General features: G+C 54.0%; 2 protein-coding genes across 2 annotated transcripts; both read right to left on the bottom strand.

The window, feature by feature from the left end:
- Positions 1 to 1,540: 1,540 nt before the first annotated feature.
- Positions 1,541 to 2,476, bottom strand: LOC102456722 (olfactory receptor-like protein DTMT). Its single transcript, XM_075914882.2, has one exon. The coding sequence runs from the start codon at positions 2,474 to 2,476 to the stop codon at positions 1,541 to 1,543; it is 936 nt and encodes a 311-aa protein (XP_075770997.2).
- A 13,841-nt stretch (positions 2,477 to 16,317) lies between these two features.
- LOC149523390 (olfactory receptor 1E16-like) lies at positions 16,318 to 17,244 on the bottom strand. Its single transcript, XM_089770448.1, has one exon. The coding sequence runs from the start codon at positions 17,242 to 17,244 to the stop codon at positions 16,318 to 16,320; it is 927 nt and encodes a 308-aa protein (XP_089626574.1).
- Between the last annotated feature and the right edge of the window lie 3,700 nt (positions 17,245 to 20,944).

Genomic DNA, 20,944 nt, shown 5'->3' with positions numbered 1-20,944 from the left:
ACTGCCACTTTGGAAGGTCTCATTTTCACTGATGGGGAGGTGTCCAGCCAACTGCCACGTTGGCATGTCCCATTATCACTCGTGCAGAGGGGTCTGGCCACTTTGGCAGGTCCCATTTTCACTGGTGGGGAGAGGTCTGACCAGCAGCCCTAACTACCGCTTTGGAAGGTCCCATTTTCACTGGTGGGGAGAGGTCTGACCAACAGCTGTAACTGCCACTTTGGAAGGTCCCATTTTCACTAATGGGGAGGAGTCTGGCCAACAGCCGTGACTGCCACTTTGGAAAGTCCCATTTTCGCTGGAGAGAGGGGCTGGACACAGGCACCCGCAGCCCCGTTCGACGGGCCGTGGAGCGCCATTGCGCACCCAGGAGCTGCCGTTCAAAGGCTCCTCCATTCACTGATTCAGTTTGCAAGATGGCGCCATTCCCACCGCTGCCCCGAGGAACCCAACGGCCTGGGGCATGGAAGCCATCCAAAGGCTACTGGCCCAGCCCCACAGGGCATGCAGGCCGGGGGAAATGGCTACAAGGCTGGTGCACGACAGGCTGACAGACCGCGCTCACGGAGCAGTCCTTCGTGAAATTGGGAAGGCCAATCGGCTGTAGAGTACCCCCCCCATTCCCCTCATGCCCAGACCCCACACCCTGCATGCATTTCATGCACCCCCTGCTGAGACCCTGCACCCCCAACCTGCTCCTGTCCCCTCCCCGTGGCCAGACAACTACCCCAAGCCTGCTCCTGTACCCTCCACCCTGGACAGACACCTAGCCATCCCCAGCTTGCTCCTGCACCCCATCTCCCACCCAGATCCTGACCCCCCAGTCCCTATCCCGCTCACTGGCAGTCCTGTCCCGCACACTCAGAACCCCTCATTTTTGTCCCTACCCCAGAGCCTAGGGAGTCCACAAAATGCACTAACCCTGGAACCCCAGAAGAGTTAATCTTGCCTCTGAGAAGCCTGAATCTTTCCTACCCCTACCCTTCCCCTGTCGGGCTAGAGCACCAGGGGAGGGAGGTGTCTCAGTAGTCGGCCACATAGGTGAGGGCTGGGGGTTTTGGGGGGTTGCTTCTCACTTTGGTGGTCCCCAACTGATTTTTCTGTGGATCAATGGCCCTTGACCCAAAACACATGCCCCACTCCTGCCATAAATACAGACGATGTTGAAACCTTTTGTGTTGGACATCAATTAATATTTGACTTTATTTAAAATGAACATGAGAAAAGTTAAAGTGCTTAATCTGGTTAATAATTTTGTATTGGTTAAATGAAGCCATTCTTCCCAGCTTCAGCACTTGCAAAAGGGCTCGGGCGTAATTATGTAATTGACGGCAAGTTTCCATTAAGAAGTAGTGGGCCATAGAAAGGTTTGCGTTGAACAGGGTGAGCCAAAAAGTTCGAGAGTCACTGCCCTACACGTGTGTTTGTTTCCTCAGCTTCATGTCTGAGGAGAAAAGAACCCAGGAGTCCTGGGGGAGGAAAGAGGGAAGGTTTCCCAGCCACATCTTGAGTGTAAAATCCATGCGTAGTACAGCTGGCCTCATGTGCCTGAACCCAGGACCTTCTTCTTTGTCCTCCTCAGGGCTGCGGCCACGTCCTTGTTCCTCAGGCTGTAGATGAGGGGGTTCAGGGTGGGCACCACTGAGGTGTAGAAGAAGGTCACTTGCTGTTTGTGCGGGGTGTTGCTGGAGTCTGGGTGGAGGTAGAACCAGAGCACGCTGCCGTACATGAGCAACACCACGATTAGGTGGGAGCTGCAGGTGGACAGGGCTTTGTGCAGAACTTGGGCCGAGTGCAGGCGGACAACAGTGACCCCAATGCGGGCGTAGGAGACCAGGATGAAGGTGAAAGGGACCACGGTCACCAAGAGACTCACGGTGGAGATCACCATCTCGTTGGCGAAAGGCCGGGTGCAGGGGAGGCGCAGCAGGAGTTGGAGGTTGCAGAAGAAATTCTGCAGGCGGTTGCTGCAGTAATGCAACCGGGCGGCCATGACGGCGTGCAGCAGGGCGTGCAAGATCACCACAACCCAGGAGGCGGCCACTATCTTGAGGCACAGGAACCGCGTCACCACGGCGGCGTAGCGCAGCGGGTTGCAGATGGCCATGTAGCGGTCGTAGGCCATGGCAGCCAGCAGGAAGCCCTCCATGTTGCCCACGGCCAGCAAGATGAAGAGCTGGGCCATGCAGCTGGCAAAGGGTATGGCCCGGTGCTGGGTCAAGGTGTGCACCAGGGCCTGGGGCAGGATGATGGAGACCATGCCTATGTCCACCATAGAAAGCTGGCTGAGGAGGAAATACATGGGGCTGTGGAGCTGGGGGTCGGTCCACACCAGCCCCACAAGCATGGAGTTGCCAACTAGGTTCAGCAGATAGGTGACCAGGAACCCCGCGAAGATCAGCTGCTGCAGGTCCTGGCGTTCAGACAGGCCCAGGAGCACGAACTCGGAGATGGACGTCCAGTTGGTCTCGGCCATGGCAAGGGTCCACAGCAGCACCTGAGGGGGGAGGAGAAGGGAGTTGAAGGGAGGGCATGTGCTGACACATTAGGCCTGTTGCTCTTTGGGAGCCAAGTCCCGTCTGGACCTTTTGGAGCAATAGTTTAACAGCTCGATCTCGATTTAAAATGAAAGAACAAAATAACAGACGGACGGGACATTATCAACCTAACATTCAATGAAGGTGCCAGCTGCTCTTTGTCTGTGTAGATTCTTGCCTTAGTACCCTTCCTATCTAATTGCTATCCTATGAGCCTTATCTGCTTCTTTTAACTATCCAGTCTTTAGGTGCTTATAAGTTACCAGTTCTGCCCACTTGTTTTTCCTTTTGATATTTTCATACCCTCTGCTCCTTGTTTCCCTCCCACTTCCTTTTTTTTCCTTCCCCCTCTCCCCTCTTTATTTTGGAAATGCACATCCTAAACTCAAAACTCCAGTCATCTGAAGCAGTGGGCTGTGCCCATGAAAGCTCATGATACCATCTACATGTTTTGCTAGTCTATAAAGTGCTACCAGACCATTTGTTGTTTGTTAAGTTTATCCTGTCCGGACTAAGAGGAGTACCCCCTGAAGCTTTCGATTTAAACTATCCTACAACGCAGATGCCAACCCAACCCTGGCTCACTTCTTCTCAAGGTCACAGACTATCGCTGTAAAAACAGGCAGCGTCCCTCTGCTCTGACCGTATGTTTCTGGGACTCACAGATTCTGGGCTTGGTGTTCCTCTGCTTGCCCAACAGACATGCTGGCCCTGGCCAGCCAACAGCCTTATCATCTTTGAACCCTGTTCTTGGGTTTCCCTTTATCTTCTTTTGTCAAGGCTAAACAGGCCCCGTTTGTCTCCCCTTCCCTGCTAGAGCAGCATTTCTAACCCTTTCCCCGTTTGCTGCTCTGCCCGGACTCTCTCCGATTTTCCCACAGCTTGTCTAACACGTGTGGCCCAGAAGTGACCACAGAGCTCCAGACGAAAGCTCACCAGCACCATGGACAGCAGGACACCCCCCTCCCGTGTCAGCCCCATGACGCACCGGTTCCCGCCCCAGCCTGGTAGTGCAGGATGGTCAGAGCTGCTTCTCTTTGCTGGCTCCCATTCACAGAGCATGCTCACTACTCTTTGAGGATGGTCTTTGGACCACTTGGACACTCGCCTAACGGTAACTTCATCCAGACCGAATGGGAAGGGTCAAATATCCCTTCCTGACCCCTGCAGATTGCCAGCTGAATCTCTGAAGCAAGACACTGGATTCTAGTCACTGTTATCATACTGAGCTCCAAATGTGGCAGGCACGCCAAGGGAAATGCAGGTTATTAATAGCAAGGCCCATGCAGGGAGGAAATGGAGTCCAAGGCGAGACGGGAAGCAGGTTCTGAAATAACATTCCCTGGAGAAACAGCCGAACTGGCATGGGGAAGGGGGTTGGTGAAGTGAAGAGGGCTCAGAGCAGAACGCCGGCAATGTCTGAAGTTCTGGAAAACCTGCCTGGTCAGGGGAGATGCCAGGCACTCTCGCTAGTTAGTGGAAGAAGGAGAAGGCGAAAGGGCGAGTCGGTCCCAGGCTAGAAGGATCGACGGGGGAACAAAATTGCTCAGTGGGTCTTGGTTCTAGCAGAGAACGGTCTGACCCGAGCTGCTGGCTGGAAGTGGCAAGAATGGCCCAGCGCGATTAGTTCATTGAAGACCCAGTGAAGAAGGGGCTTGGCACCAGCATGGAAACTTGCTCACAGCCCTTCATCTGCATCTGAGTCCTGCCTGCAGCCCTCCAGCTCCCTCCCCACACATTACAGAGGAAATGGGGCCTGAGCAGGGAGTCGGACTCCACAAAAACTCTCCTGTGGAGAGAGGACAGAGAGAGGAGTGGTGTATGCCGCGTAAGGGGAACTTATGATGCTAATAAGATGTGACAGAGAAAAGAGCTCGGAGGATTCTCTCCTCGCTGTTGCCTGTAACAGCAACAAGGGGGCAGCCCATGGAATGACAGTGGGACATTAAAAAATAGCTGAAAAGACGTAGCCATGCACTCAGGGACTGTGGAACTCATTGCCACAGGATGGTGTCAAGGCTAAAACGTATCGAGATTAAACGAGGGACTGGACGTTTCCAAAGCTACGAGGAATATCCAGAGTTAGAATCACTCTAACTAGCTAACAGTTGTGGGAGGGGTATTAAACCTCATGCTCTGGGGTTTTGTGAAACCTCTCGCTTCTAGGGGCCACGAAGGAATTTCATGGGGGGGGGCAGATCCCCACCTGCTTCTGCAGGTTCTGACACCTTGTCGCATTTGCTCAGGTCAAGCATGGGAGGAGGCTTCTTTTGATTCATTCTGGCCATTTATACACCACCCCCCTCTTTTAAATCACACACAAACACTCATGAGAAATCTTCCATTTCCAGCTTAGGGCTAAAATTTTGCCTCATCCAACCCTCAACACATTTACACCCGCACAAGGCAGAAAATTCCCACCTGGTGGGCTCCCCACCCCCGTCCCTAGCTGGAAAACGTCTTTTTCGGCAAAATGGGAAATGGCCCACCTTTATGGGAAATCCTCATCTTTGCCTCAGGAAAGCCCAGCGTCCCTCAATTTGGGTCCAGGAAAACCCTAAAATCATGGGCCAGTAACAGGCCAGTCTGTGACGTCTTTGTACCGTACAATGGGATTTAGTAAGCACATCGTTTTGAAGAGAGGTGAAATTCACAGTGTGTGTGTGTTGGGGGGTGTGGGGAGGCAATACGAATCAGGCTCCTGAAAGGGGTCCGGTCACCTGGAAAGGCTGGAAGCCAAATCTAGAGATCTCCCCTCGTTTCATTTCTAGTGAAGCTCTTAACACAAACACCCCGTCTTGGCTGAGAAAAGTCAGGGGTAGTGAATTCACCACATCCATTAGCAGATTGTACCCAGCATTAGTTATGCTTTTGGTTATGCATAAGAACATAAGAACGGCTACACTGGGTCAGACCAAAGGTCCATCTAGCTAGCCCAGCATCCTGTCTGCTGACAGTGGCCAGTACCAGATGCCCCAGAGAAAGGGAACACAACAGGTAATCATCATGTGATCCCTCTCCTGTCATCCATTTGCAGAGATTCCTACCATTCCTACCCAGCCTGGCATTGATGGACCTAACCTCCATGAACCTATCTAGCTGTTTTTTGAACTCTGTTAAAGTCCTAGTCTTCACCACATCCACTGGCAAGGAGTTCCACAGTTGACTGCAGGCTGAGTGAAGAAAAACTTCCTTTGGTTTGTTTTAAATCTGCTACCTAGTCATTTCATTTGGGCTACATCTAGATTGCATCCCTTTTTCGTAAAAGGGATGCAAATTAGATGTATCGCAATTGCTAATGAAGCGTGGGTTGAAATCTCCCCTGCTTCATTAGCATAACAATGGCTGCTGCTTTTTTTCAGCACGGAGCTTTGCCGGAAAAAAGCACCAGTCTAGACGCGGATAAGGGATAAGGGATCTTTCGGAAAAGGCTTTATTTTCCGAAAGATCCACGTTTAGACTGGCGCTTTTTTCTGGCAAAGCTCCGTGCCGAAAAAAAGCGGCAGCCATTTTTATGCTAATGAAGCAGGGGAGATTTAAATCCCCGCTTCATTAGCAATTGCGATACGTCTAATTTGCATCCCTTTTACGAAGAAGGGATGCAATCTAGACGTAGCCTTGGTGAGCTCTAGTTCTTATATTGTGGGAATAAGTAAATAACTTTTCCTTATTCACTTTTTCCATGCCAGTCATGATTTTATGGAACTCTATAATATCCCCCCTTAGTCTCCTCTTTTCTAAGCTGAAAAGTCCCGGTCTTTTTAATCTCTCTTCACATGGGACCCGTTCCAACCCCCTCATCATTTTTTTGCCATTTTCGGAACCTTTTCCAATGCCAAGAGATCTTTTTTGCGATGAGGCAACCACATTTGTACGCAGTATTCAAGATGTGGGCGTCCCATAGATTTATAAGGAGCAATACGCTATTTTCTGTCTTATTCTCTGTTCCTTTATTAATGATTCCTAACATCCTGTTTGCTTTTTCACTGTCACTGCCCACTGAGTGGATGTTTCCAGAGAACTCTCCACAAAGATGCCAAGATTTCTCTCTAGAGTAGTTGCAGCTCAATTAGTCCCCATCATATTGTATGTATCTTTGGGATTATTTTCCCCATGTGCATTGTTTTACATTGATCAACATTACATTTCATTTGCCATCATGTTGCCCAATCACTCAGTTTGGTGCGATCTTTTGGAAGCTGTACTCAGTCGGGTTTGGTCTTAACGATCTTGAGCGCTTTAGTATCAGCTGCAAATTTTACCACCTCACTGTTTATCCCTTTCTCTAGATCATTTATAAATAGGTTGAATCGGATGGGTCCCAGGACTGACCTTTGGGGGATTCCACTAGTTACCTCTCTCCACTCTGAAAACTGGCCATTTATTCCTACCCTTTGTTTCCTGTCTTTTAACCAGTTCTCAGTCCAGGAGAGGACCCTCCCTTTTATCCCATGACAACTTACTTAAGAGCCTTTGATGAGGGACCTTGTCAAACCTACACCTTTGTTTCCAGGCCAATTTGGTACGACTTCAGCTTCCGGCCATAACATGTGCCCTCCCACCTGCCCCCTTCCATGTCACCCCAGATCCCCATAATACAGAACATTTGTAATGAATGTGAAGGACCCTAAGGAGAATTCCCCTGAATTCAATTCAGTTGCCGGAGGGTGGAACGGAAAATGGCCTCTTCTCTCCACGACAAGCCTGGGAAACATTGGATAAAAAGTCTCCGTTTTGCACGGATCTTTTTCAGGGGCTGAGCAAGACACACGTCCCCGCTGCGAGCTCCCAGATTGAGCCCGGGCACCAGGGAGAACCGGTCTCTTCTGGAAATCGATGCTCCTGGGGAAGGGGACGAGGGAGACAGACGCTGGGTGTCTGGAGATCGCCCTTCTGTGTGCGTGGGAATGACACGGAGTGGAGACAGAATTTAGTCGAAGTGGGGACCCTGCGGTGCTCAGGGTCCTTCTCCGGACACTGTCAAAACACCTGGCTAGCCAGTGCGACACATGAGGTAGCAGATGGAGGGGCCGGGTTGGGTGAGGGACTGTCAGAGGCGACTGCGGGTGGGGAACGTCTTTCTGTTCAGAGTCAGATACCAGACTGAGCAGAGGAACAGAGGGGCACAGAAGACGTGGGGGTTCTTCCCTGCTGTCCTGCTTCCCAATCCGTCCTGGGCCCTGCCCCTACATGCCTCCCTCCAGCTGGCATTGCCATCCCAGCCTCTCCCTTGTGGTGCCCCCGACACACACCCTGACTCCTAGCCTCACCTTGGACAAGGACTCCTGGCATCCGCCTGCCCCCGACATCTGTAGACGAACGGCCGCTGCATGAGATGAACCCCAGCAACCAGGCCCCGGGGTGGCAGAGTCGGCCTTAATGAGCCCCTGGGGGACTGTGACTGAGAAAACATTCATTAGCGCTCAGCTGAGATGCCCCACACCTGGGAGGCCTGGGGAGGGGGGGGGTCTCTGAGGCCCATGGGCTCCCGTCATCGTGTCTCCTCCTGGACCATCAGAAGCAGCCAGAGGCCAAGTCTGCTAAATCTCTCCCCTGTGCTGGCCAATCCCCACACACTGGTAACTCACAGACATTCCACTTCCTCCCGCAAAGAGGCAGTGTGCCTCAGTTTACCAGTTAATTGCCCCCATCACTAACACACTCCAGGGCCTCCCAGCAAGCACCCTGATGGATCATGAAGTAAGAACTGAGGGTTTCCCAAGCCCCAAGAGGGAACGGTCGCAGGCACAAGGAGGATCCCGGCGCGCCAGGCCGGCCTGCGCAATGGTCACTGCCCGAGCTAAGGAAGCCAGGTTCCCTCTTCCCCTGCAGGGCAAACAGCCGGATCCGGGGTCTCGTGGCCCGGCCAGCGCATGCAGTCACTGGCCTGCGACGGGTTCCCATTGGCCGATCGGAAGGACTCTGCGCGGTGCAATGCCCCAGAGACTCATGTCCCCTCCCAGCTGTCCCTGCTCACCCATCGTGCCCGCCCTGGGGCGACCTGCCCGGCCGGCTCACCCTGCCCATGTGTCTTGACAAGCTGTGAGCTTCCCACCCGGAGCCGGACCCCCTCGTCCTTCAGGGCCCCACGGCCTCCCCCTCCCGAGACGGACCTCTGGTCTCCAGCCCCTCGCTCCAGGCCGGGGGCTCTGCCCAGCGCCCCCACGCGGGACAGGCCGAGACACGGACACACTCAGTCGGGTTCATTAGTCACCCGGAGCCCAGCGCGGGAAGCCCTCAGCCCCCCCGAGAGGAAGGAAGGTCCCGTGGGCCATTCTGTCAGCCCAGACGGGAACCATTTCTCTGGGGGGCAGAGGGGGAGACGAAATGTCCACGTTTGTAACGGCCTCCGTGGAAAGTCCCTTTTGCAGGGGATGGAAGGGGCCTGGTCAACGGCCATAACTGCCACGTTGGAAGGGCCCATTATTATTGATGGGGAAGGATCTGTCCTAGTGTCCTAACTGCCACGTTGGAAGGTTCCATTTTCACTAGTGGGGAGGGGTGTCTGACCAACAGCCCTAACTGCCTCTTTGGAAGGTCCCATTTTCACTTGTGGGGAGGGGTCTGACCAACAGCCCTAACTGCCACTTTGGAAGGTCCCATTTTCACTAGTGGGGAGGGGTCTGACCAACAGCCCTAACTGCCTCTTTGGAAGGTCCCATTTTCACTGGTGGGGAGGGGTTTGACCAATAGCCATAACTGCCATTTGGCAGGTCCCATTTTCACTGGTGGGGAAGGGTCGGACCAACAGCCCTAACTGCCACTTTGGAAGGTCCCATTTTCACTGGTGGGAAACTGAGGCACAACCTCCGGGGCCATGACCACCATCTCAGCAGCCGTGTTGCAGATGGGGCTGCATAAGGACCCCTCGTTAGAGAAGCTGAGGGCCCTGGCTGACCTGGGCAGAGGCAGGTCCCTGCGGGAGGACCACAGGGAGAGATTCCTGGGGGAGGATTCCTGTACCGGGAATGGACCGGACCGGGACAAACTGAATCCTGGGGGGTGAGGAAGCAGCTGGTGATGCCCCAGAGGTACCGCTGCAGGCTGCTGTACTTGTCCCAGGGTGCACCGAGTTGTCCGGCGCTGGCGCACCAGGGAGAGGCTGCTGCAGAACTTGTATTGGCCGGGGTCCTTGACCCTGTTCACCAGTATTGCAGGTCTTGTGACTTCTGCCAGAGGATGGGGAAAGCCCAGAAGAAGTATAAAGCGGCTTTGAGGCCCCTGCTCATCTTAGAGGAGCCCTTCCAGAAGGCGGCGATGGATCTGGAGGGCCCCTCAGCCAGGGGACCCACACGGGGAAGAAATGCATCCTGCTGGTGGTGGATTTCACTGCTCACTAGCTAGAGGCCGCGGCTCTGCCCTCTATCGAGGCAGACACTGTGGTGGATGTGCTGCTGGCCATTTTCACATCCTTACAGACCAGGGGTCCAACTTCCTGTCGTCCCTGCTCCGGTGTTTGTGGGAGAAGTGCGGGGTCCAGCACACCTGGGCCTCAGCGTATCGCCCCCGACCCAACAGGCTGGTGGAGAGACTGAATGGGACGCTCAGATGAATGCCGAAACCCTTTATGGACCAGCACCCGCAGGACTGGCACAAGGACTCACCCGCCTGCTGTTTGCAGACAGGGAAGTGCCCCAGGAATTCACGGGGTTCTCCCCATTTGAGTTGCTGTGCCAGAGACGGAGGAGAGGCCCCCTAGACCTGATGAGGGATGAATGGGAGGGGAAGGCCTCTCCGGAGGGTGAGTCGGTGGTAGAGGATGTACTGACCTCCCGGGAAAGGCTCGCTGAGCTCATGGGACCGGCTAGGGAAGAACTAAGTCCAGGCCCAGAGGAGGCGGAAAGCCTGGTCCGACCCTCGGCCCGTGCCTGCTCCTGCGCCACCAGGGATCAAGTGATGCTCCTCATCCCACTGAGGGAGAACAAGCTGCAGGTGTCCTGGGACGATCCCTCCCAGGTTGTCAGACAGGTCAACCAGGGAAACTGTGCAGTGGAGCTGTCTAACCGGGGCCACCGCCAGCGGGGGCACTGTCAGTATGATGAAGCCGTACGGGGACAGGGGGAGGTTGGTGCTGGCCCTGGGAGGAGAAGGGGGAGGATCCCCTGGTGGGTTTCCTCTCAGAGGCCGAGGCTGGTACCACGCTGGGGACAATCCCCCTCTCAGACCAGCAGGCAGAGATCCCAGAGGTGCTGCGTTCCCACCAGCAGCTGTTCTAACCTGGCTGTGCACCAGGTGCGGACGGGGGCCCATCCTCCCGTCTGGTGTACCCCATTCGGGGTCACTGAGAAAGGAGCCCAGAACCTGGCTGTTGGAGGTTGGGGACACACTGGCTCTTGGGGGGATCCAGCCTCCTCCAACTCCTGGGCTCCCCCAGTGGTGCTGGCCCCAAAAAGGATGTAACAATCCGGTTCTGCGCGCACTGTCGGAAACTCAACGCCATCACCGTGTCTGGTGCCGGCCCCATGCCCAGGACTGATGAGATTCTAGACACGTTGGGGGTGGGGGGGCCCGGTTCTTCACTACCTGGACCATACCCAAGAGGACTGGCAGGTGCCCTTGGACCCTGAAGAGCTCTTTGAGTTCCTGGTCCAGCCCTTTGGCCTCAAGGGGGCCCCGTCCACCTGCCAGCGCCTGGTTGATCAGTTACTGAGGGGATGGAGAACGTCGCTTTGACTTATACTGATGAAACCTGTGTGTAGCCAGACCTGGGAGGACCACGTGAGCCAGGTGAAGAAGGGGCTGGCCTGTCTCCAGGAGGCTGGGCTGACCGTAAGAGCTGGGAAGCGCAGGGCGGGGATGGCGGAGGTGACGTGTCTGGGCCACAGGGCGGGGAGTGGGCGGATGAAGCCAGAGCCGGCTAAGGTGGAAGCCGTCGGGGACTGGCCCATTCCCCAGACTAAGAGGCAGGTCCAGGTTTTCATTGGGATGGCTGGGTACTACCAGAGATTCGTGCCCCATATTAGCTCCCTTGACAGAGCTGTGCAAGAGGGGCAAGAGGGCTCTCGGTGCACTGAAGGAGGCCCTCATCCGGGGCCCGGTGCTGGTCCACCCGGAATTTAGCAAACCCTTCCCAGTGTTCATTGATGCCTCAGACACTGGGGAGAGACACCCCATCGTGTACCTAAGCCACAGCACCACGTGGCCACAAGGAAGGATGCCTGGCCCTCGTGTGGGCTCTTAAAAAGCCGCAGCCCAATCTATTTGGGCAGCATTTCACAGGTGCACCGACCACTCCCCCGACCTGGCTGCACCAGACGAAGGGGGCCGGTTCCCACCTGCTACAATGGAGCCTGCTCCTGCAGGACTACGACGTGGAGGCGGTCCGTGTTAAGAGGAACGCCAACGTTATCGCCGATGCTTTACCCGGAAGCAGGGCGACTGAACGTCCCCAGGTCCTGCTCAGTTCGGTCTCAAAGGGGGGAGATGTGAGGAAGTGGGGAGTTTGGGGGGTTCATAGGGGGGCTGCGTACAGGGGGACACTCAGTGCCAGGATGTCCCTGGTTTAATGCGACAAAGGGGGGGAGTTTGTTGTTTCAGAGAACAGCCCAGAACTGGGGCAGGGGTGTCTGGGACCCTGGTGACCCCGACCCTGCTCAGAGGACAGAGCCGATTCTGGCCAGATGACAGACAAGGGGCTGCAGAGGGGGACCCCTCCCCCGCCATATAGGGCTGTGAGTGTACCCCTCCCCCGCCATACAGGGCTCTGAGTGTACCCCTTCCCCGCCATATAGGGCTGTGAGTGTACCCCTCCCCCGCCATACAGGGCTCTGAGTGTACCCCTTCCCCGCCATATAGGGCTGTGAGTGTACCCCTCCCCCAGCTTATAGGGTTGTGTTTACTCGCCCCTCCCTTTCTGTGGTAGGCGGGTCAATCAACTGCCACTCTGAGCTTGGAACAGACCATTTTTCCCCAGGGGGAAGGTAAATAATTATCCCTGGACACAGGTTTTAACAACCCCATCTCCAAGATAGAGAAGGAGCCATTCATATGACAAGTCTGTGGGAGTTTTTAACATACATTTCCCGAGAGGGAAAAACGCATCCAATGGACATGCTCAGATAATTTAACCTCTGTCTGTAAATGGACTCTTCCAAGGGCAGAGAAGCCCTAATATACCCAACTGTGGGAAGGAACCATTTCAGTGGGTGGGGGGATGGGACAGGAGAAGGGAGATGAAATGTCAAAGTTCATAACTGCCACTTTGGAAGGTCCATTTTACAGTGCAAGGAGCCTGCTCAACTGCCACAACTGCCACTTGGGAAGATCCCTTTGTGCCTGGAAAAAGGGGTCTGTCCAATTGCCCTAACTGCCACTTTGGAAGGTCTCATTTTCACTGATGGGGAGGTGTCCGGCCAACTGCCACGTTGGCATGTCCCATTATCACTCGTGCAGAGGGGTCTGGCCACTTTGGCAGGTCCCATTTTCACTGGTGGGGAGAGGTCTGACCAGCAGCCCTAACTACTGCTTTGGAAGGTCCCAATTTCACTGTTGGGGAGAGGTCTGGCCAACAGCCCTAATTGCCACTTTGGAAGGTCCCATTTTCACTAATGGGGAGGAGTCTGGCCAACAGCCAAAACTGCCACTTTGGAAGGTCCCATTTTCACTAATGGGGAGGGGTCTGGCCAACAGCCGTAACTGCCGCTGGAGAGAGGGGCTGGACACAGGCACCCGCAGCCCCGTTCGACGGGCCGTGGAGCGCCATTGCGCACCCAGGAGCTGCCGTTCAAAGGCTCCTCCATTCACTGATTCAGTTTGCAAGATGGCGCCATTCCCACCGCTGCCCCAAGGAACCCAATGGCCTGGGGCATGGAAGCCGTCCAAAGGCTACTGGCCCAGCCCCACAGGGCATGTGGGCCGGAGGAAATGGCTACAAGGCTGGTGCACGACAGGCTGACAGACCGCGCTCACGGAGCAGTCCTCCGCGGTTCATTGTGAAATTGGGAAGTCCAATCGGCTGTAGAGTGCCCCCCCATTCCCCTCATGCCCAGACCCCACGCCCTGCATGCATTTCATGCACCCCCCTGCTGAGACCCTGCACCCCCAACCTGCTCCTGTCCCCTCCCCGTGGCCAGACAACTACCCCAAGCCTGCTCCTGTACCCTCCACCCTGGACAGACACCTAGCCATCCCCAGCTTGCTCCTGCACCCCATCTCCCACCCAGATCCTGACCCCCCAGTCCTTATCCCACTCACTGGCAGTCCTGTCCCGCACACTCAGAACCCCTCATTTTTGTCCCTACCCCAGAGCCTAGGGAGTCCACAAAATGCACTAACCCTGGAACCCCAGAAGAGTTAATCTTGCCTCTGAGAAGCCTGAGGGTATGTCTACACTACAAAGTTAGTTCGAACTAACTTAGTTCGAATTAGTTAATTCGAACTAAGCTAGTTCGAACTAACGCGTCTAGAACTAAAAACTAGTTCGAACTAGCGTTTTGCTAGTTCGAACTAGCAAGTCCACATTGAGTGGACTCTGAACAGGGCTTAAGGATGGCCGGAAGCAGTGCCGGCAGGGCATAAAAGGAGGACTTAGAGCATGGAGATGCTGTCTCAGGCTAGCTGAGGGCTGCGCTTAAAGGGTCCCGACCCCCACCCCGGACACACAGCTCTAAGGGGTGCCCCGCTTGCAAAGAAGTTCTGGCTTGGAGTGCCCTGAGTGCCCACACTGGGCACATCACACCACTCGGCCATCAGCCCTGCTGCACTTGCCGCAGGCTGCCATCTGGGGAGAGGGGGCAATTGGGGGGCTGCAGGAGAGCTTCCACCCCCAGAAGCCCGCAGAGCCAGCCCAGTCCTCCCCATCGGGGGCTCGTACCCCATTCCTCCCTCACCTCCTTCCACTTACCCTTCCTTAGCCCCCCTTCTTATTGATGTACAAAATAAAGATAACGTTTCTTCCAACATTGACTCTGTCTTTATTGAAAAAAAACTGGGGGAGACTGGGAAAAGGAGGTGGGAGAGGGGAAGAGAAAGGCTGGGAGAGGGGAGGGCAACTAACATGATCAGGGGTTGGGAACAGGTCCCAGATGAAGAGAGGCTACAGAGACTGGGACTGTTCAGCTTAGAAAAGAGGAGACGGAGGGGGGACAGGATAGAGGTCTCTAAAAGCAGGGGTTGGGTGGAGAGGGTGCATTCAGAAAAGTTCTTCCTGAGTTCCCATAAAGAAGGACTAGAGGACACCAAAGGAAAGGAATGGGTAGCAGGCTTGAAACTAGTAAGAGAAAGTTGTTCTTCTGCACAAAGCAAATAGTTAACCTGTGGAACTCCTTGCTGCAGGAGGCTGTGAAGGCTACAACTAGAACAGAGTTTAAAGGGAAGTGAGATAAAGTGATGGAGGTTGGGTCCATGGAGTCCTATTAGCCAGAGGGTAGGAGTGGTGTCCCTGCCCAAAGTTTGTGGAAGGCTGGAGAGGGATTGCACGAGACAAATGGCTTGGTCATTGTCTTCGGTCCATCCCCTCCAGGGTCCCTAGGGTTGGCCTCTGTCGGCAGACAGGCTACTGGGCTAGATGGACCTTTGGTCTGACCCAGTACGGCCATTGTAAGCTCAGGGCTCAGTGTCGGGGGTCTCAGTGGACCCCCTTGATTTTCATGCACACCTGGTCCTGGGTGGCCAGGCTGGCAGCTCTCCTGCCCTAGACGGCCACTTTCCTGTGCCTAGTGCGGAGATCGTGGACGAGGTCCACGATGTCCGCACTAGCCCAGGAAGGTGCCCGCCTCTTGCGGTCCAGGGCAAGCTCCCGGGAGCCGCCAGCCTGGTCCCGGCAAGAGGGGGTGGGCTGGGGGGCATCGGGTGGGTGGCTCTGTGCCGTGCCAGGTGCAGGGTCTGCTGGCTGGGTGCTGGCAGGCTTGCACCTGGCACGGGCACCGTAGCCAGCCCGTGCCCCTTTAAGGGGTCCGGGGCCGGGAGGGGGGCATAGAGTTTCCCTGGTGTTGGCCAGAGTGGCCACCAGGGAAACCTGGGGAGGGCTAGCCTCCCACTAGTTCGAACTAAAGGGCTACACAGCCCTTAGTTCGAACTAGCTAGTTCGAACTAGGCGTTAGTCCTCGTAAAATGAGGTTTTCCTAGTTCGAACTAAGCGCTCCGCTAGTTCGATTCAAATTCGAACTAACGGAGCGCTAGTGTAGCACCTATTAAAGTTAGTTCGAACTAACGTCCGTTAGTTCGAACTAACTTTGTAGTGTAGACATACCCTGAGTCTTTCCTGCCCCTACCCTTCCCCTGTCGGGCTAGAGCACCAGGGGAGGGAGGTGTCTCAGTAGTCGGCCACATAAGTGAGGGTTGGAGGTTTTTGGGGGCTTGCTTCTCACTTTGGTGGTCCCCAACTGATTTTTCTGTGGATCAATGGCCCTTGACCCAAAACACATGCCCCACTCCTGCCATAAATACAGACGATGTTGAAACCTTTTGTGTTGGACATCAATTAATATTTGACTTTATTTAAAATGAACATGAGAGAAGTTAAAGTGCTTAATCTGGTTAATAATTTTGTATTGGTTAAATGAAGCCATTCTCCCCAGCTTCAGCACTTGCAAAAGGGCTCGGGCATAATTATGTAATTGACGGCAAGTTTCCATTAAGAAGTAGTGGGCCATAGAAAGGTTTGTGTTGAACAGGGTGAGCCAAAAAGTTTGAGAGCCACCGGCAAACACGTGTGTTCGTTTCCTCAGCTTCATGTCTGAGGAGAAAAGAACCCAGGAGTCCTGGGGGAGGAAATGGGGAAGGTTTCCCAGACACATCTTGGGTGTAAAATCCATGCGCAGTGCAGCTGGCCTCATGTGCCTCAACCCAGGACCTTCATCTTTGCCCTCCTCAGGGCTGCGGCCACGTCCTTGTTCCTCAGGCTGTAGATGAGGGGGTTCAGGGTGGGCACCACTGAGGTGTAGAAGAAGGTCACTTGCTGTTTGTGCGGGGTGTTGCTGGAGTCTGGGTGGAGGTAGACCCAGAACACGCTGCCGTACATGAGCAACACCACGGTCAGGTGGGAGCTGCAGGTGGACAGGGCTTTGTGCAGAACTTGGGCCGAGCGCAGGCGGACAACAGTGACCCCAATGCGGACGTAGGAGACCAGGATGAAGGTGAATGGGACCACGGCCACCAAGAGACTCACGGTGGAGATCACCATCTCGTTGGCGAGGGGCCGGGTGCAGGGGAGGCGCAGCAGGAGTTGGAGGGTGCAGAAGAAATTCTGCAGGCGGTTGCTGCAGTAACGCAGCCGGGCGGCCATGACAGCGTGCAGCAGGGCGTGCAAGATCACCACAATCCAGGAGGCGGCCACTATCTTGAGGCACAGGAACCGCGTCACCACGGCGGCATAGCGCAGCGGGTTGCAGATGGCCATGTAGCGGTCATAGGCCATGGCAGCCAGCAGTAAGCTCTCCATGTTGCCCACGGACAGCAAGATGAAGAGCTGGGCCATGCAGCTGGCAAAGGGGATGGCCCGGTGCTGAGTCAGGGTGTGCACTAGGGCCTGGGGCAGGATGATGGAGACCATGGCCATGTCCACCATAGAAAGCTGGCTGATGAGGAAATACATGGGGCTGTGGAGCTGGGGGTCGGTCCACACCAGCCCCACAAGCATGGAGTTGCCAACTAGGTTCAGCAGATAGGTGACCAGGAACCCCGCGAAGATCAGCTGCTGCAGGTCCTGGCGTTCAGACAGGCCCAGGAGCATGAACTCGGAGATGGACGTCCAGTTGGTCTCGGCCATGGCGAGGGTCCACAGCAGCACCTGAGGGGGGAGGAGAAGGGAGTTGAAGGGAGGGCATGTGCTGACACATTACGCCTGTTGCTCGTTGGGAGCCAAGTCCCGTTTGGACCTTTTTGGGCAACAGTTTAACAGCTCGATCTCGATTTAAAATGAAAGAACAAGATAATGGATGGCCGGGGCATTATCAACCTAACATTCAATGAAGGTGCCAACTACTCTTTGTCTGTGTAGATTCTTGCCTTAGTACCCTTCCTATCTAATTGCTATCCTATGAGCCTTATCTGCTTCTTTTAACTATCCAGTCTTTAGGTGCTTACAGGTTACCAGTTCTGCCCACTTGTTTTTCCCTTTGATATTTTCATACCCTCTGCTCCTTGTTTCCCTCCCCCTTCCTTTTTTTCCCTTCCCCCCTCTCCCCTCTTTATTTTGGAAATGCACATCCTAAACTCAAAACTCCAGTCATCTGAAGCAGTGGGCTGTGCCCATGAAAGCTCATGATACCATCTACATGTTTTGCTAGTCTATAAAGTGCTACCAGACCATTTGTTGTTTGTTAAGTTTATCCTGTCCGGACTAAGAGGAGTACCCCCTGAAGCTTTCGATTTAAACTGTCCTACAATGCAGATGCCAACCCAACCCTGGCTCACTTCTTCTCAAGGTCACAGACTATCGCTGTAAAAACAGGCAGCGTCCCTCTGCTCTGACCGTGTGTTGCTGGGACTCACAGATTCTGGGCTTGGTGTTCCTCTGGCTGCCCGACTGACATGCTGGCCCTGGCCAGCCAACAGCCTTATCATCTTTGAACCCTGTTCTTGGGTTTCCCTTTATCTTCTTTTGTCAAGGCTAAGCAGGCCCCGTTTGTCTCCTCTTCCCTGCTAGAGCAGCATTTCTAACCCTTTCCCCGTTTGCTGCTCTGCCCGGATTCTCTCCGATTTGCCCCCAGCTTGTCTAACGCGTGTGGCCCAGAAGTGACCACAGAGCTCCGGACGAGAGCTCACCAGCACCACGGAGAGCAGGACACCCCCCTCCCGTGTCAGCCCCATAACGCACCGGTTCCCGCCCCAGCCTGGTAGTGCAGGATGGTCAGAGCTGCTTCTCTTTGCTGGCTCCCATTCACAGAGCATGCTCACTACTCTTTGAGGATGGTCTTTGGACCACTTGGTCACCTGCCTAACGGTAACTTCATCCAGACCGAACGGGAAGGGTCAAATATTGCCAGCTGAATCTCTGAAGCAAGACACTGGATTCTAGTCACTCTTATCATACTGAGCTCCAAATGTGGCAGGCACGCCAAGGGAAAATGCAGGTTATTAATAGCAAGGCCCATGCAGGGAGGAAATGGAGTCCAAGGCGAGACGGGAAGCAGGTTCTGAAATAACCATTCCCTGGAGAAACAGCCGAACTGGCATGGGGAAGGGACTTGATGTAGTGAAGAGGGCTCAGAGCAGAACGCCGGCAATGCCTGAAGTTCTGGAAAACCTGCCTGGTTAGGGGAGATGCCAGGCGCTCTCGCTAGTTAGTGGAACAAGGAGAAGGCGAAAGGGCCACTGGGTCCCAGGCTAGAAGTACCGACTGGGAAACAAAATTGCTCAGTGGCTCTTGGTTCTAGCAGAGAAGGGTCTGGCCTGAGCCAGTGGCTGGAAGTGGCCCTTCATCTGCATCTGGGTCCTGCCTGCAGCCCTCCAGCTCCCTCCCCACACATTACAGAGGAAATGGGGCCTGAGCAGGGAGTCGGACTCCACAAAAACTCTCCTGTGGAGAGAGGACAGAGAGAGGAGTGGTGTATGCCGTGTAATGGGAACTTATGATGCTAATAAGATGGGACAGAGAAAAGAGCTCGGGGGATTCTCTCCTCGCTGTCGCCTGTAACAGCAACAAGGGGGCAGCCCATGGAATGACAGTGGGACATTAAAAAATAGCTTAAAAAACGTAGCCATGCTCCCAGGAACTGCGGAACTCATTGCCACAGGATGGTGTCAAGGCTAAAAGGTATCGAGATTAAACGTAGGACTGAACTTTCCAAAGCTATGAGGAATATCCAGAGTTAGAATCACTCAAACTAACCAACAGTTGTGGGAGAGAGATTATACCTCATGCTCTGGGGTGTCGTGAAACCTCTCGCTACTAGGGGCCACGAAGGAATTTCATGGGGGGGGGCAGATCCCCACCTGCTTCTGCAGGTTCTAACACCTTGTGGCATTAGCTCAGGTCAAGCATGGGAGGAGGCTTCTTTTGATTCATTCTGGCCATTTATACACCAGCCTCCCCCCTCTTTTAAACCACACACAAACACTCATGAGAAATCCTCCATTTCCAGCTTAGGGCTAAAATTTTGCCTCTTCCAACCCTCAACACATTTACATCCGCACAAAGCAGAAAATTCCCACCTGGTGGGCTCCCCACCCCCGTCCCTAGCTGGAAAACGTCTTTTTCGACAAAATGGGAAATGGCCCACCTTTATGGGGAATCCTCATCTTTGCCTCAGGAAAGCCCAGCGTCCCTCAGTTTGGGTCCAGCAAAACCCTAAAATCATGGGCCAGTAACAGGCCAGTCTGTGACGCCTTTGTACTGTACAATGGGATTTTGTAAGCACGTCGTTTTGAAGAGAGGTGAAACTCAGTGTGTGTGGCGGGGGGGGGGGGGGGGGGCGGGGGGCAGAGGGGGAGGGCAATACGAATCAGGCTCCTGAAAGGGGTCCGGTCACCTGGAAAGGCTGGAAGCAAAATCTAGAGATCTCCCCTGGTTTCATTTCTAGTGAAGCTCTTAACACAAACACCCCGTCTTGGCTGAGAAAAGTCAGGGGTAGTGAATTCACCCCATCCATTAGCAGATTGTACCCAGCATTAGTTATGCTTTTGGTTATGCATAAGAATATAAGAACGGCTACACTGGGTCAGACCAAAAGTCCATCTAGCTAGCCCAACATCCTGTCTGCTGACAGTGGCCAGTACCAGATGCCCCAGAGAAAGGGAACACAACAGGTAATCATCATGTGATCCCTCTCCTCTCATCCATTTCCAGAGGAAAAGAGGCCAGGAACACCATTCCTACCCAGCCTGGCATTGATGGACCTAACCTCCATGAATCTATCTAGCTCTTTTTTGAACTCTGTTAAAGTCCTAGACTTCACCACATCCTCTGGCGAGGAGTTCCACAGTTGACTGTAGGCTGAGTGAAGAAAAACTTCCTTTGGTTTCTTTTAAATCTGCTACCTATTCATTTCATTTGGTGATCTCTAGTTCTTATATTGTGGGAATAAGTAAATAACTTTTCTTTATTCACTTTTTCCATGCCAGTCATGATTTTATGGAACTCTATAATATCCCCCCTTAGTCTCCTCTTTTCTAAGCTGAAAAGTCCCGGTCTTTTTAATCTCTCTTCATATGGGACCCGTTCCAACCCCCTCATCATTTTTGTTGCCATTTCGGAACCTTTTCCAATGCCAAGAGATCTTTTTTGCGATGAGGCAACCACATTTGTACGCAGTATTCAAGATGTGGGCGTCCCATAGATTTATAAGGAGCAATACGCTATTTTCTGTCTTATTCTCTGTTCCTTTATTAATGATTCCTAACATCCTGTTTGCTTTTTCACTGTCACTGCCCACTGAGTGGATGTTTCCAGAGCCAAGATTTCTCTCTAGAGTAGTTGCAGCTCAATTAGTCCCCATCATATAGTATGTATCATTGGGATTATTTTT

Source organism: Pelodiscus sinensis, chromosome 18 (assembly GCF_052426305.1).
Source record: "Pelodiscus sinensis isolate ZL-2025 chromosome 18, ASM5242630v1, whole genome shotgun sequence".
Lineage (NCBI taxonomy): Eukaryota > Metazoa > Chordata > Testudines > Trionychidae > Pelodiscus > Pelodiscus sinensis.
This window is presented reverse-complemented; position numbering and strand designations above follow the sequence as displayed.